At 33.7% G+C, this 15,275-nt stretch overlaps 1 protein-coding gene across 2 annotated transcripts in view; it reads left to right on the forward strand.

Moving 5' to 3' along the window:
* The window catches only part of GALNT13 (polypeptide N-acetylgalactosaminyltransferase 13), a gene marked incomplete at its 3' end in the record, with an annotated part of 475,438 nt that overhangs the window by 271,596 nt on the left and 188,567 nt on the right, over window positions 1-15,275 (forward strand). For both annotated transcript variants that reach the window (XM_082631233.1, XM_082631232.1), the window contains exon 6: window positions 5,245-5,362. In XM_082631233.1, the coding sequence (XP_082487359.1) occupies window positions 5,245-5,362 (118 nt within the window). The remainder of the gene's footprint in view (window positions 1-5,244; window positions 5,363-15,275) is intronic.

The following is a 15,275-nucleotide window of genomic DNA, read 5'->3' on the forward strand; positions in this document are numbered from 1 at the left end:
AAATTGGAGTCAATCCTCTCAAATCCTGCCACTGCTATATCAACTAAATTTATATAATATTCTAAATCCTTTGTTGTCATTTCCCAGTTTTCCCAGACTCATCACCAGGAGTAGATTCCATCTCAATAAACTATTTCCTTTGCTCATTCATAAGAAGCAACTCCACATCTGTTAAATGTTTGTTATGAGATTGCAGCAATTCAGTCACATCTTCAGGCTCTATCTCTAATTCTAGTTCTCTTGCTATTTCCACCACATCTGCAGTTACATCCTACACTGAAGTCTTGAACCCCCCAAAGTCATCCTTGAAGGTTGGAATCAACTTCTTCCAAATTCCTATTAATGTTGATATTATGACCTCTTCCCATGAATCATGAATGTTCTTAATCGCATCTAGAAGGGTGAATCCTTTCCAGAAAGTTTTCAATTAACTTTGCCCAGATCCATCAGAGGAATCACTATCTATGGCAGCTATAGCCTAATGAAATGGGTTTCTTAAAGAATAAGAATTGAAAGTCAAAATTACTCCTTGATCCATGGGCTGCAGAATGGATGTTGTGTTAGCAGGCATGAAAACAACATTAATCTTGTTGTACGTCTCTGTTAAAGCACTAAGGTGACCAGGTTCACCTTAGTAAGTCTCAACAGTGGGCTTAAAACATTCAGTAAACCATGTTGTAAACAGATTTGCTATCATCCAGGCTCTGTTTTTCCATTTACATTGCACAGGTGGAGTAGATGTAGCACAATTCTTAAGGGCCCTGGGATTTTCAGAATAGTAAATTAGAATTGGCTTCAACTTAAAGTCACCGGGTTTCCTTAGCCCCTAACAGGAGAGTCAGCCTATCCTTTGAAGCTTTGAAAGTCAGGCATTGACTTCTCCTCTCTAACTATGAAAGTCTTAAGATGGCATTTTCTTCCAATATAAGGCTGTTTCATCTACATTGAAAATCTGTGTTTTACTGTAGCCAACTTTAATAATTATCTTAGCTAGATTTCTGGATAATTTGCAGCTTGTAGATCAGCACTTGCTGCTTCACCTTGCAGGTTTATGTTATAGAGACAACTTCTTTCCTTAAACCTAATAAACCAAACTCTTCTAGCTTTAGAAGCATTCTTCTGCAACTTTCTCACCTCTCTCAGCCTTCATAGAATTGAAGAGAGTTAGGGCCTTGCACTAGATTAGGCTTGTGTTTAAGAGAATTTTGTAGCTGGTTTGATCTTCTATCCAGACCACTCAAATTTTCTCCATATCAGCAATAAGGCTGTTTTGCTTTCTTACCATTCATGTGTTCACTGGAGTAGCACTTTTAAGTTCCTTCAAGAACTTTCCATTTGCATTCACAACTTGGCTGTTTGGCACAAGAGCCCTAGCTTTAGGCCTATCTCGATTTTCAACACGCCTTCCTCACTAAGCTTAATCATTTCTAGCTTTTGATTTAAAGTGAGAGATGTAGGACTTTTTCTTTCACTTGAACACTTAGAGATCATTGTAGGATTATTAATTGGTCTCAGGGAATAGGGAGGCCCAAGGAAAAGAAGAGAGACAGGGGGACAACTGGATGGTGTAGCAGTGAGGACACACACAACATTTATTGATTAGGTTCACTGTTTTATATGGGTGTGGTTCATGGTGCACCTAACTACAATAGTTAACATCGAAGATCACTGATCACAGATCAGCACAACAAATATAATAATAATTTAAAAGTTTGAAATAGTGTGGAATTACCAAAATGACACAGAGACATGAAGTAAGCAAATGCTGTGGGAAAAATGATGCCGATAGACTTACTCAACTCAGAGTTGCCACAAACCTTCAATTTGTAAAATACACAATATCTGCAAGTCTCAGTAAATCAAGGGGTAATAAAAACAAAAAAACTATGCTTATAGTCAGAAAAGAGCTGGCTGAGGGCAAAAGGGTGAATGCTATCCCACAGTGAGAGGAAAGGAGACATTCTTTTCTCTGAGACAAGAGGAAGGAAGAGGCCCTGAGAAACATACACATATTAACGTAGAGATTGAGGGACGTTAGAGTTCATGATTGAGAGTTTAGATTTTATGCATTGCCTCAATCTTCAACTTCTTGAGAATAGTCCAAAACTTTTGGAAAATATTCAGTTAAAAATGAGACAGGTGAACAAATAGAGGTAAAGGGATTGTTAGGTCTTTGTGGACTAGCAGAGGGTCAATAACATGGACTTGTAGCAGGACCAGATGACCTCAGCTTATTACTTTTTTAGTGATTCTCTAGGTCTTAGGAGCAGAGGTAGATGAGAAGGGTAAGTTTACCCAGGAACTAATATTTATAAAAAGAGTGGGGTCAGCCAGGCAAGGACAGAGAACCTAGGGTGCTCAGCTAGGTGTTCGCTGACATGGCAGGGTCTTGGAGAGGGGGTGGGAGGAGGGAAGCAAACAATTTCTGCAGGGAGTTATTCTGTGAGAATATGGAGTAGCTAAGGAATGATAACCATCAATGAAGGATAAAAAGTGACTTCCATAGGATTGAAATAGGAGGGGTTAAAAAATTAAAAGGTGTGTTCAGAGAGGCAGATTTCAGAGTTCAACCTCTTGGATCTGAAGTGTTTTTAAATGATTTTGAAATCCAAAATGACAACATGTATATGGGGAGGCAAAATTAATTGAAGGACACTTAAGATTTTGATTGAATGATTAACATCAGCAACAACAAGAAAGATGTATTACCCAGCCTTATTAACTATTTATAATGTACCAAGCACCGTGCCAAGTGCTTTACTTCTATTAACTCAATTCATCTTCACCTACTTAACTGTGTGGTAGGTAATATTTGCAGCCATTGGGCTGATTATATTTTCCCCAATAAAATTGATGGAATTGGTTGGTCTGACATTGCAGAGACACAACCTTAAAAAGACAATTTTAGCTAACTCAACTATAATCAAGGTTTTTAATTTTCTAGGTACCCTGAACACTTAAGTTCTGAACAGGTATATGTAAATAGTTCATGGGGGGACATTACAGAGCAGTTAACTTAGAACAGAACATGCTACACAACACTGTCTGTGGCTGTAGATATTATTTAAGTCACCATCCCCGGACTGTTTGAGAGAGCTAACTGACATTGCAAATACAAAAAAAAAAAAATTCTCCCTAGGAACATCCATCTTCAGAAAATACAGGAATTTTTTGAGCAATTTTTTTTTTTAGCTTTTGTTACTTTTCAACTAAAAATAAAACTTATTTGAGTCATTTTTATGGTTAAGTATATAATTTATTGTAGCCATTTATAATATATTTCTCACATATTTGTAGGAATTATCACCAACTGTAAGATGAAAGTCAATACATATATTTAAGTTTAAATACATGTATTTAAATGCATTAGTTCCCTATTAGTAAATAGATAAGTGAACAGGCACTCTGATCGTTAAAAATGCATCCTTAACATTCTTAAGCACCTGGTTACATTATGATAGGATAATTGCAGCAATTTCTGTTCCTCATTTCATTAGACTGTTCAGCATTGTAATACCTTATACAGTTATTTCCATGGAGTTCCAAAACCCCAATCAGGTGAGGGTCATGGCTACTCCATAATTACCATGTGCTTAGCTTTGTTAGTGTTTCTTTTTATTACTTGGTAGGTCAATGATACTGTTCTTGATAGGAACCCAGCAAGACCAAAAGTAATAAAACAGCTCAGACCAAGTGAGGCTCTGCTACTCCAACTGATGGACAGTTAATTACCTGAGTATAAAACAGTGAGAGCACTGGGAGAAATCAAGAACTCTGTGATATGGTAGATATCCAAGTACAATATTATTTGGTAGTTTTTCAATGAACTACACTGTTCAGTTAGAGGACATGATCATATCCGGTGGCAGAAGAGGATATAATTTTGAGAAAAATAGAACATTTGGTTTTCTAACAATCTCAAACTACCCTTGAATAACTCAGGGGTTAATCTGAGTATAATTTATAGTCAGCCCTTGGTATCCAAGGTTTCTCCACATCAGAGGATTCAACCAACCATGGGTTGTGTAGTATTGTAGTAGTTACTGTTGAAAAATATCTGCATATAATTGGACCCGAGCAGTTCAAATCTATGTTGTTCAAGGGTCAACTGTACCTGGATGAACATTCCAAATATAAGTTACTAGATCAGTTTCTCATATTTAGCAGCACAGTAGACTCATCTGGGAACTTTATGCAATATCAAAGGTCTGGCTGCACTCCTGGCCAATTAAATATAAATCTGCAGAGAGTGGCACCCAAGCATGGAAATGTATTTTATAAAGATGCTTCAGGTGCTGCTAATGTGCTACAAAGGTTGAAAACCTCTATTCAGAAATAATCATTGCTAGTATAGATTCATTTGTGAACAACTAGAACTTTCTTTTTCAGTTTCAATTCGCACTGCTTATACAGAAAGACTTGTGTGGTTCACACATTAACCACTGATTTTAATGAAACTTTTCAGATTAAAAATTAATTATTCTTTTTGAAACTTAACACCTGACTTCTTAGTTTCTATAGAGAAAGTTTGAATATGAGAACCAAAAGCATTTATTACTAGTAAAAAGTTTTGGATCTTGGCCAAATGTCCTTATAAAACTGTGAATAGTGTACAGGATTTATGTTTATCCATAGGGTTATATGATTCATTCTATCATTTTAATTAGGTAAACAGCTGTAAACAATTAGATATAAAGTTCTATGGTACTTATTATACTTATGTGACTATCATTAGATACTTATTGCCTATCAAAATTTTACAGCATTTAATATTTTTCATATTTAAATAGGCTATAGATCTTTTCATAGAGAAACCACTTCCATATGTTTCTAGAGTTCATATTAAAATAATTTATAATTAGGGACAAAAGACAACTGGTAGTTTCATGACCAGTTCATCTCTTTAAGGATAGTGCTAAGAGCACTAACTTCTTTTCACTATGCCTTTCAGAAAGGATGTATATGCCTCTGTCTTAAATGGCCAGTGTTCCTTCCTTGTATCTGTTTGATCACCTGTAAGAAAAATAAAGACTAATCTAAATTTAGTTTTACAGAAAGTGTGAAATAAAATGCTATTTATTAATTTTAAAACCTCTAACAACTTGGCTTTATGTTTCCAGTTTGAGATTTTTGAGTACTATTTTTTTAATTTAAAATGTCTCAAAAATATTTGCTGTAGTCTCATTAAACTCCACACATTGTTTTCAAAAGATATTCTTTTCTTTTTGTTTTTTTTTCAACTAGGACCCCTACTATGGCTGGTGGCCTATTTTCTATTGACAGAAACTACTTTGAAGAGATAGGAACTTACGATGCAGGAATGGATATCTGGGGTGGAGAGAATCTTGAAATGTCTTTTAGGGTAATTGCATTTTACTTTATTTTTTGACTCTGAACATACTATGCTGTAGCATGCACATATAGACTCAGTAATTTACTGTCAAATCTTTTTTGTAAGATAGTAAGATACAAATTATTGTTCAGTTGGTCATTTTAATACTTGTTTAGAAACTCTGCTAGAGTCTTTTTGCATGCAATATTTACTGTTAAATGGGAAATTAGAGGCATTTTTTAAGTTTTCAAAATAATTATTTTATACATAATTCAAAGACACTAGGGCTTTTCTAAAAAGACGGGCTTTATTTTTTATTAAAGCATTATCCTATGAAATCACTTTGTGTTTTTGAACTGAAACTTGGAAGTGTTTATGATATCTGAATTTGCAAGTGCTGCTTGAGGTTATTCTCAAATACCTTTAAGAATAACCTGTGGTCAAAGGAATTCTGGATAATTCAAGTAACATGACTTTTCACAGTCATAGACATTATTGTTTGATAAATCAGTTTTAATAATGCAAATGCACTTATTAAATGGCCTTCCAAGTAAACAAAAATTAAGAATTAATCCCTCGTATAACCAATACTAGGAAGAATATGAATAATTTTAATATATTATTACATTCAAAAATTTTAAATACACATAAATATTCCTTCTTACTAAGAAACAATAAGGGCTAACATACTGTTTTTTTCTTCAAACCACATTCAGTATCATTTAAAAAATGAGTTAAATTAATAATACTGTTCTTTTTTCTTTCCTATAATTTAACCTGAATGATTTGAAACACTCTATCGTTTTGCTGGCATTATTTGCACAATAAAATTATTAGAGTTTAGATATATTAATCTATGAAGTTCAAGAGTTATGCCTTTTAATTTCTTATTTAGAAAGTAAACTTTGTTTTTGACAAATATAAATATGTTTGATGTTGTGTAAGCAAATGTCAAAATTTGAGAATGAGAATTACTTTGAATTTATATAATGTGGAATTTAATGGATCTTGGATAATCTGAATTATTTTAGAAGGACTAGGATGTCCTTGTTATACAACTTTTTGCCTATAAATCTTCCTAATAGTCCAATGTCTGAGAAGATCATTAGTTAATGAAATTTTATTCTTCCCATATTTGCTTATATACTCATAGTTGGATGGAGCTTGCCCCACAAGACTTAGTAGCATACTCAGGAATGTCTTCTTGTTATGAAGTACAGAATACATCTTTGCACAATCTTTGGGACATTTGGGGACCCAACTTTTTTACTCAGTGTAGTTCTCAAAGTACAGAATATAAGAGCTGACAGTTTAAAAAAGAAGAAGAAAAAATAAAGAAGGAAAGGAGGGAGGGAGGGGGGAAGAAAGGAAAGATAGTATACTCAAGACCTTAAAAACAATTTTCTCTTACCCTTAGATTTAATGAAGAGAGTATTTACACATTCATTAACCAATATTCCTTGGATGCTGTGCTGAAAATTCATAAGGAAAAAAATCAACATAGCAATACTACTCTTACCTAGTGATCCTATTGCCCATCTTTTTTTCCTTCTTTCCTAACATTCTTATTCACCTCTTTTCTGCTCACCTGTTAATCTTGATTCTCTGCCAGTAGGCTCCCCTTACTTTCCTCACAGAGCTCCCAGATTAGATGAATGCTCTTCATCTAACTGATTGAAAGATGTGTCAGGGAGAAATGTATTAGGAAGGAATTTAGTGGAATAATATGATATGCCAGGAGAACATGATCAGGAAATACAACAGAGATATTAAGGTATCAGAAAGGAAGATTTGAAAATATGGTATATGATGCAGATGCCAGGTGAACAGAGTGAATGCAACTAGTGGCCATAAGAATGATCAGATCACTAAATAATAACACAATTTTCTGTGATTGGTTGTTTGAGATTATTAAGAGATAAAGTACTCCATTGGTTGTTTGAGATTATTAAGAGATAAAGTACTCCTAAGTGACTGGTTTTGATTTAGTTTCCATATGCTATCAATAGAAACAAAATGTATATTTTGCTTTTTATTAGACTCTTGATTCATGTTTTACTTTACTTTTCTTTCTATGACATGAATATGTGTTAGCTTAATAGTTGGTAGCCTGGCTGAGGAAGATACTGAGTGAGAGAAAATGCTGGAACAGTACATTAGCAAAGGGATTTAATTTAGATTAATTCTTTAGATTAATTTCATAACGTGATGTGTGACTTCAGGAAATGAGAATATGTTGGAGATTTATAATCAGAAGATCTATGTCTAATATCCAGCTTAATTATTATGCAACAAACATATATTGAACATGTAGTATGTCCTTTACACTTTCCGGATCCTGAGACTGCCAAAGTGAAGAAGGCCTAATGCTTTTACTCTCAGGGAAGCACATCTCAAAGAAGAGATACATAGGTATCAGTGACAGTAAAATGTGATCATTTCTTTTGTAGATTTATGTATGAGGTTTTCTTGTCTCCATCATGTTAGTATAGGCAAATTACTTAACCTCAACTGTGAAAAGGTGATTATAATAATAGTAAAGTTATAGTTATCTTATAGCTCTGGTCTATGTAGATTTGAGGATGAAAAACATAGAAATATTAAATTCCTGCAAAAAATTAGTACTCTGGCTGGCCTTATGGGAGTTTAAGCCAATTCAAAAGAATACACTTTGGGAGATTTATTTATAACAGTATCACTTGACCTTTGATGCCCGGAGTATTTTAAGTACTGACAGACCTTGAATATCTGATGAAAACTGTAGACCTCCCAAGAAAGAGGAATCTGTCTCCTACACACAGTAGGTTTGAACACAGTTTCAAAGGGTTGAAAAATCCCTTGAAGTCTCTGGATAAAAATTCTTGGCATAAAATAATAGTGACTTCTAATATTTATAGAGCTAGTAAGTAGAATAGTTGAAAATTGAACCCCAGCATTCTGTGACTAGTGGCCATGCTGCTAATTACTGTACCACTTCTCCCCTATAAAGGTCCATCCCTCCATAACATGACAGCCCTGACAACTGATGGTGTTATCAGGAGAGAGGGTAGAAGCTAACATGTAAATGCAATCTTCCTGAACAATGCTGAGACGGTTGTCTCATCTAGTGACTTTATCTTCTTCTTTTACGCTTTAGTCTCTTATGGATAATACATATCCAATAGCAGTGAGAATATGTACAAGTAGATCCTAATGCTCCTGAAAATTTAGCCTCAGATACTGTTCTCCACTCCTTTACACAACAATCATCAAAATAACATAAATTCCAAGATGTAAATGTAAATTTTAACTGATATTATTGATTTCCTACTCAATAGGTACAGGACATACAGTTGTGAACAAAATAGACAAAACTGTTTGTCCTTATGGAACTTATATTTTAGTGAAGGAGACAGACAATAAACAAGAGAAGCAAAATACATTAATATAGTAGTGATAGGGCTTCCCTGGTGGCGCAGTGGTTAAGAATCCACCTGCTGATGCAGGGGGACACGGGTTCCAGCCCTGTTCTAGGAAGATCCCATATGCCAGGGAGCAACTTAAGTCCATGTGCCACAACTACTGAGCCTGTGCTCTAGAGCCTGCACGCTGCAACTACTGAAGGCCGTGAGCCACAACTACTGAAGCCCATGCGCCTAGAGCCTGTGCTCCGCAACAAGAGAAGCCACCACAGTGAGAAGCCCCCGCTTGCCGCAACTAGAGAAAGCCTGTGTGCAGCAACAAAGACCCAACACAGCCAAAAATAAATAAATAAATAAATTTATTAAAAAAAAAAAAAAATATATATATATATATATATATATATATATATATATACTGGTGATAAGTGTTAAAGAGAAAAAAACTAAGGAAGAGAAGAGGAATATGAAATGGTAGATCTTGGAAATTGTTAGGGGTTGAAATTTTATATAGGAAGAACTCAGAAATGAATATTCATATAAAATAGTTTATGACAAAATTAACCCAGTATAGTATGAATTTATCATCAAAGGTATCATCTATCTTTAGAAGTCCAATGCACTATCCATTGTGCACAGAGCCACTCATCTATCTTTGAATAATCTCCCTGATGTTATCAGTACCACCCAATAAGCATCACCACCTGAAATCCTTGACTTGCATGAGGCAATAGCACAAGAGCATTATTTCCAAAAGTGCACAGTATGTGACATAATCTGTCACTGTAGAACCAACTGAGGTCATTAAAAAGAGTCAGAAGGCAGCAAAAGACTCAGAAGAGTGTCCCACTGCCCTGAAGGGTAGACTAGTGGTTACAAGAATGGTCTGGGAGGGAGGCAGCCTGGGTTCAAGACCTAGCTCTAGCACTTATTAGCTGTGTGAGTTTGGGTAAGGTAGCATGTCTCCTAAGCTCTAGTATGTTTGCATCTAGGCCTTAACCATAGATAATCAAATGAGAGAATGTTCATGAAAAGCCCTTTAAAACCAGAATATGCAATACATATATAAAATACTGCTGCTCTAAACGTTAGTCAATATGTGGTTCTAAATCTCTCCTGACCAAAAAGAGATTAAATTTTAGAAAAAACAAACAAACAACAACAACAACAAAACCTTTCTTTTTAGACTGCTGCAACATCCTCTGAGATAACCACTGACATTCTAAGAACTTACAGTGTAAAATGTTTACCTACACTCATAAAATGGCTTAAATAAAACAATTGAGTTTAAAAAAACTAGGAAAGTGTCATCTAGAGTTGGTGTAACAGGTACTGAATTTACACATACACACACACAGACAAACCTAAGTCAATTTTTTAAACAGACAAAATATATATGAAAAAAGAGTTTCAAGACATTGGACAGTAAGTCATAAATGATGATGGTCTCTGAGAGATGGGAAACAAACAAGGAGGGGCCTTGAGTTGCCTTGGTTTACTGCCTTGAGATAGTGTCTAGACTTCAGCAACATGAAGGGAGACTTAGCCAGATCCCAGTGGACTCCATGGGGTGAGGAAATGGGACAGAGTGTCTGGAGAGCTCAAGGCAACTAGAATTTAGTGGACAGAGTAATGGAGAGGAGAGAGCTGCACACACAGAGAACTCATGAAATATGGAGTACTGAACAGTGCACATGTGTGAGAAGATGACCCAAGTTTGAGGAAAAAACTCATAAATCTTAGAGGTCTCACTGCCCCAGTGCACACTTAGGACCAGCAATAATGCCTGTACCCTCCAACCAGACTGATTTGTGGAGCATGGTGTAGAGTAAATATTGGGAAACTACATAATATGCTTTGACATAGACCATGCAACAAAAAGAAGTCAAAAGTAAGAGTAATAATATTTTGGACTGAATGAAAATGAACATAAAGCATATCAAAGTTTGTGGTGCCACTGAAAGCAATACTTAGGGGGAATTTAGGGCACTAAACGTCTATATTAAAAGAAGAAAATATAAATGATCTAAAATCAATGACTTCAGCTTCTTCCTTTAGGGGCTGGAAAAAAGGGAGGAGAGTAAATCCAAAGTATGTAAGAAAGGAAATAATAAAGATCAAAATAGAAATTATGAAATATAAAAGAGGAGAAGTTTAGATAAAAGTGAGTAAACCAAAAGCTGTTACCTTGAGAAGATCAGTAAAACTGATAAATTTCTGACCACACTTAATAGGAAAAATAGAAGATACAAATTACCAACATTGGAAATGATAACAGTCACATCATTATGTATTCTACAGTTCTTTAAAGGGTTAGAAAATAATATTATTTACAGTGTTATGTCAATAAACTTGGCAATTTTGATAAAATAGATAATTTCCTTAAACAACAAAAACTATCAAGAAGAAATAAATCAACCCAATAATCGTATATTCAACAATAAATAAATAAATAAATAAATAAATTTGTAGTTTAAAAATCCTTTTCACAGAGGAAACTCCATTGCCAGATGACCACACTGGTGGATTCTACCACATGTTTTGGGTGGAAATAAGAGCAGTTCTATACAAAGTTTTAGAAAATTGAAGAGGAGATAATACCTCCTGACTCATTTTATGAGGTCAGCATTTTCAAAGAGCAAAACTCGACAGAGACATTACAAGAATTGAAAATGACACACCAATGTCCCTCATGAATATAGATCTAAAAATTCTAAATGAAACTTTAGTAAATCAATCTTCTCAATATGTAAAATGAATGTACATCATAACTAAGTGAAGTTCATCCCAGGAAAGCAAGGCTGGTTTAACATACAAAAATCAATCAACTTAATTCACCAAATTAACAAACCAAAAAAAAGAAAAATCAAACAACCATTGGAACAGATGCTGAAAACTATTTGATGAAACCCAAATTCTATTCCTGATTAAAAAATAAAAAGAAAGTAAGAAAAAGCCCTGAGCAAACTAATTATAAAAAGGAACTTCCTCAACCTAATAAAGGGCTTTTGTAAAAATCCTACATCATATTTCGTGTTGAAAGACTGCATGTTTTCCCCATAAGATCAGAAAAAGATAAGGGCATTGGCGTTTACCTCTTCTACTTAACGTTACGGTGGAGGTTGTAGGCAGTGGAATAAGGCAAGAAGAATAAACAAAACATTAGAAAGGAGAAAGTAAGCTGGTCATACAGATGACATGATTGTCTAGAAAATTCAGCGGAATGTATTTTTAAAAAGCTACTAAAACAAACATGATCTTACCATGTCTGTAGGATACAGGAATACTACAGTTGTTGTATTTTTATATACTTGTAACAAACAATCAAAATTAAAATAAAAAGTCATTTAAAATAGAATCAAAAATATGAAATAGTGATAAATCTGACAAAAGATATGCAAAGACCTTTACTCTGAATACCACAATATATTGCTGAGGGAAATTAAAGAGGAACTACAAAAATGAAGAGATATATATACACTTATGATTTGGAAGACTCCATATGCTATTAAGATGTCACATATATGGACAACTAATTTAAAAGAAATAGGCAAAGGCTATTAAGTGGAAACAGGATAGTATTTTTAATAGTACCGGAACAACTGGATATCCATGTGAAAAAAGTATCTAAAATGCATACCTCACACTATATAAAAAGTTAACTTAAAAGTGAAACCTAAAATTATAAAATTCTAAAGAAAACATAGGAGAAAAATTTGTGTGACCTTTGATTAGGCAACCCATAAAGGTAGAAATCAATAAACTGGACTTCATCAAAATGAAAAAAAAATTGCTCTACAAAGCCACTGTTAAGAGATTAAAAGGACAAGTCACTGACAGGAAGAAATTGTAGTAAATAATATATCTGATAATGGACTTGTATCCAAAAAAAAAAAAAAAAAAAAAAAAACCAAAAAACCCAAAGGTTCTCAAAACTCAGTAAAAAAAAAACAACCCAAGGAAAAATAGCTCACAGATTTGAAGAGACACTTTACTAAGGAAGGCATATAGATGGCAAATAACCACGTGAGAAAGTCTTGAGCATACTGGATTGTCTATCAGTATATAAAACTTGACTGTTTTTGTTTTATTTGCCTGGTCATAGAAATCAGACTATACTAGAAATCTTTTAGTTAAGTTAACTTAATCTAACTAAGTTCATGTGTTATCCACGATTTTGGTGGAGATGGTTTTGTGAAATAGTTTGATTTAAATATAATGAAGTACTCTCTTAATATTAACATAGAGATTTCTTAGCCCCTTTCCCCCCCAGATTTATTGAGGTATAACTGACAAAAATTGTATATTTGAGGTTTACACCATGATGTTATACATATGTGATGTGAGAAATGATTATCACAGTCAAGCTAATTAACACGTTCATTACCTCACATAGTTATCTTAAGATCTACTCTCAGCAAACTTCAGGTATATAATACAGCATTATTAACTATAGTCACCATACTGTACATTAGATCTCAGAATTTATTCATCTTATAACTGAAAGTTTGTACCTTATTGGCCTCTTTTTTTAAAAAAAGTCTAAGAGGTCATAAACTTAGACATAAAAGTCCAAGAGATCATGTTCATGTACAGCATCCATAAAGAATATAAACCAATATCAATGATTTAGTCCAGCAAACTACTCTAAGGTTACCTATCTGGTGCAGGATAAACCTTAAACACATTGCAGATGGCTTAAAATTTTTGCTTCTGTGCTTACAATTAGATTTTCTAGCATGTGGACCACCACTCTAACTTAAACAATTGTTTAAACATTTCTCTTTATTCAGTCTCCTTATCCTTTGTTTAATTGATATTATAGAATAAAATATTTCTAGATAAGGGATAGCTGAGACTTTGTTTCTAGGGACTATGTTACATCTATTATATATTTTTAGAACATGGGGTCAGTAGGATCATATAATGGTATTTAGTTAAGGTGTCTATAGAGAACTCTATTTTACCAAAATAAATGGGTTAGAATTTTATTTTGAATGTTAAGTACAATACATACCTGATTTCCTGTGCTCCATTAGAAAGCACAAGTTAACGACAGGAAAATTAGATATTAACCAAACTTCAGGATAGTGTTAGAAAATGTTAGCAGAACTTGTTTTGCTTTTAAAATTATAATAGCCTATGGCTTGGTAATTTTCATAACTATACCTCTTCATTTGAACTTTCTAGTTCACTGAAGCAGAATGTGAGAACAGACTTACACTGGATAGTCATCTATCTATGTGATGTTTCACCTCATAAACATACACCACATGGAGTCATACTTAGTTTTAGAAATATAAGGCATTGTAGGAGATTTAGGTGCACTAGGACTTGGTATTAATCTCTAGTTCCCTTTTACGGTCACTTAGTTATCTCTTAAAGTGATTTTTTTGAAAAATATTCTTTGGGGTTGTTAGTACCATTCACAGTTTAGTACCTTCTTGAACCAATAACATTCATTTCTTCTTTTTCATGACCTCATAAAGTCTTATCATATGAGTGTTTCTCTGAAAGTGTAAACATATACTATATATATCAACCTGCAAATGTACTCATCTAATGTCCAACTTATTCTGTCCACTCTCTGTTTATTTTATCCATTTATCTGTCTATTAATCATCTATCGATCTACCTATCTAAATTTATGTATATGTGAGTCTGAGTGCAAATAATTAAATATTCATGAAGACTCAGAATGCAAGTCTTGTAGTTATTGTAAAGGATATAATGTGAAAATAAATATATGTATTTTAAAGTTTACAGCTTAAATGACCTCTATTGCAAATGAGTGTTGAGATATACTCACCAGACATCCTGAAGGAGTTAGGACTCAGATAATTAGGAGAATTAGTGAACTATGAAGCTCTGAAGATAGATAGAAATGAAATGCATAAAATGAGAAAGAAATGGAATGAAAATGATATAAAAATAGTTATCTGTAAAATCTACATTTTTATTTCCATTAATATATAAACCAGAGTTGAGTGACATTTTTACAGGGTTTATTCAGAAATACTCACTGGGAATAAATTTTACTGAAAGATCACTCTAAATTTTTCTTCTGCCTTCTTGAATTAAACCCTTGAATGGAAATAAAGATACGGGAAAGAGAAACTATTGATTTCTGAACTATGATAGAAACATTTTTGATGATGTTATTCTTTAACAAATGCAGGTACATTTCACAGATACTAAGAGGAATTTCCCTGTATATAGCAATAGCAATGAGCCAGATGTACCTAGCTTTTTACTGAGTTTTAGCACATTAAGAAACCAACAATCTTTATTAGAGACAAATATCTGAAATGTCACTTTTGGGAAACACACTCCAATTCTGTGACTGTTTTCTGATCCTTCTCTGCCAATGTGCTGATATCCCATGTGTATTCATGTTAACTATAAAAATCTTTATGATCCTTCTGATCCTAAATATGAAGGACTTCAATTTAACTGTTTGAATTTATGGCAATAAAAAGAGCTTTTTGAAGAATTTAATGTGCTCAGAATTATTGCAAAGAAAAATTTGACACTTTCTGCCATGG

This window comes from Mesoplodon mirus (assembly GCF_964341445.2).
Source record: "Mesoplodon mirus genome assembly, chromosome: 8".
In the NCBI taxonomy this organism is placed as follows: domain Eukaryota; kingdom Metazoa; phylum Chordata; class Mammalia; order Artiodactyla; family Ziphiidae; genus Mesoplodon; species Mesoplodon mirus.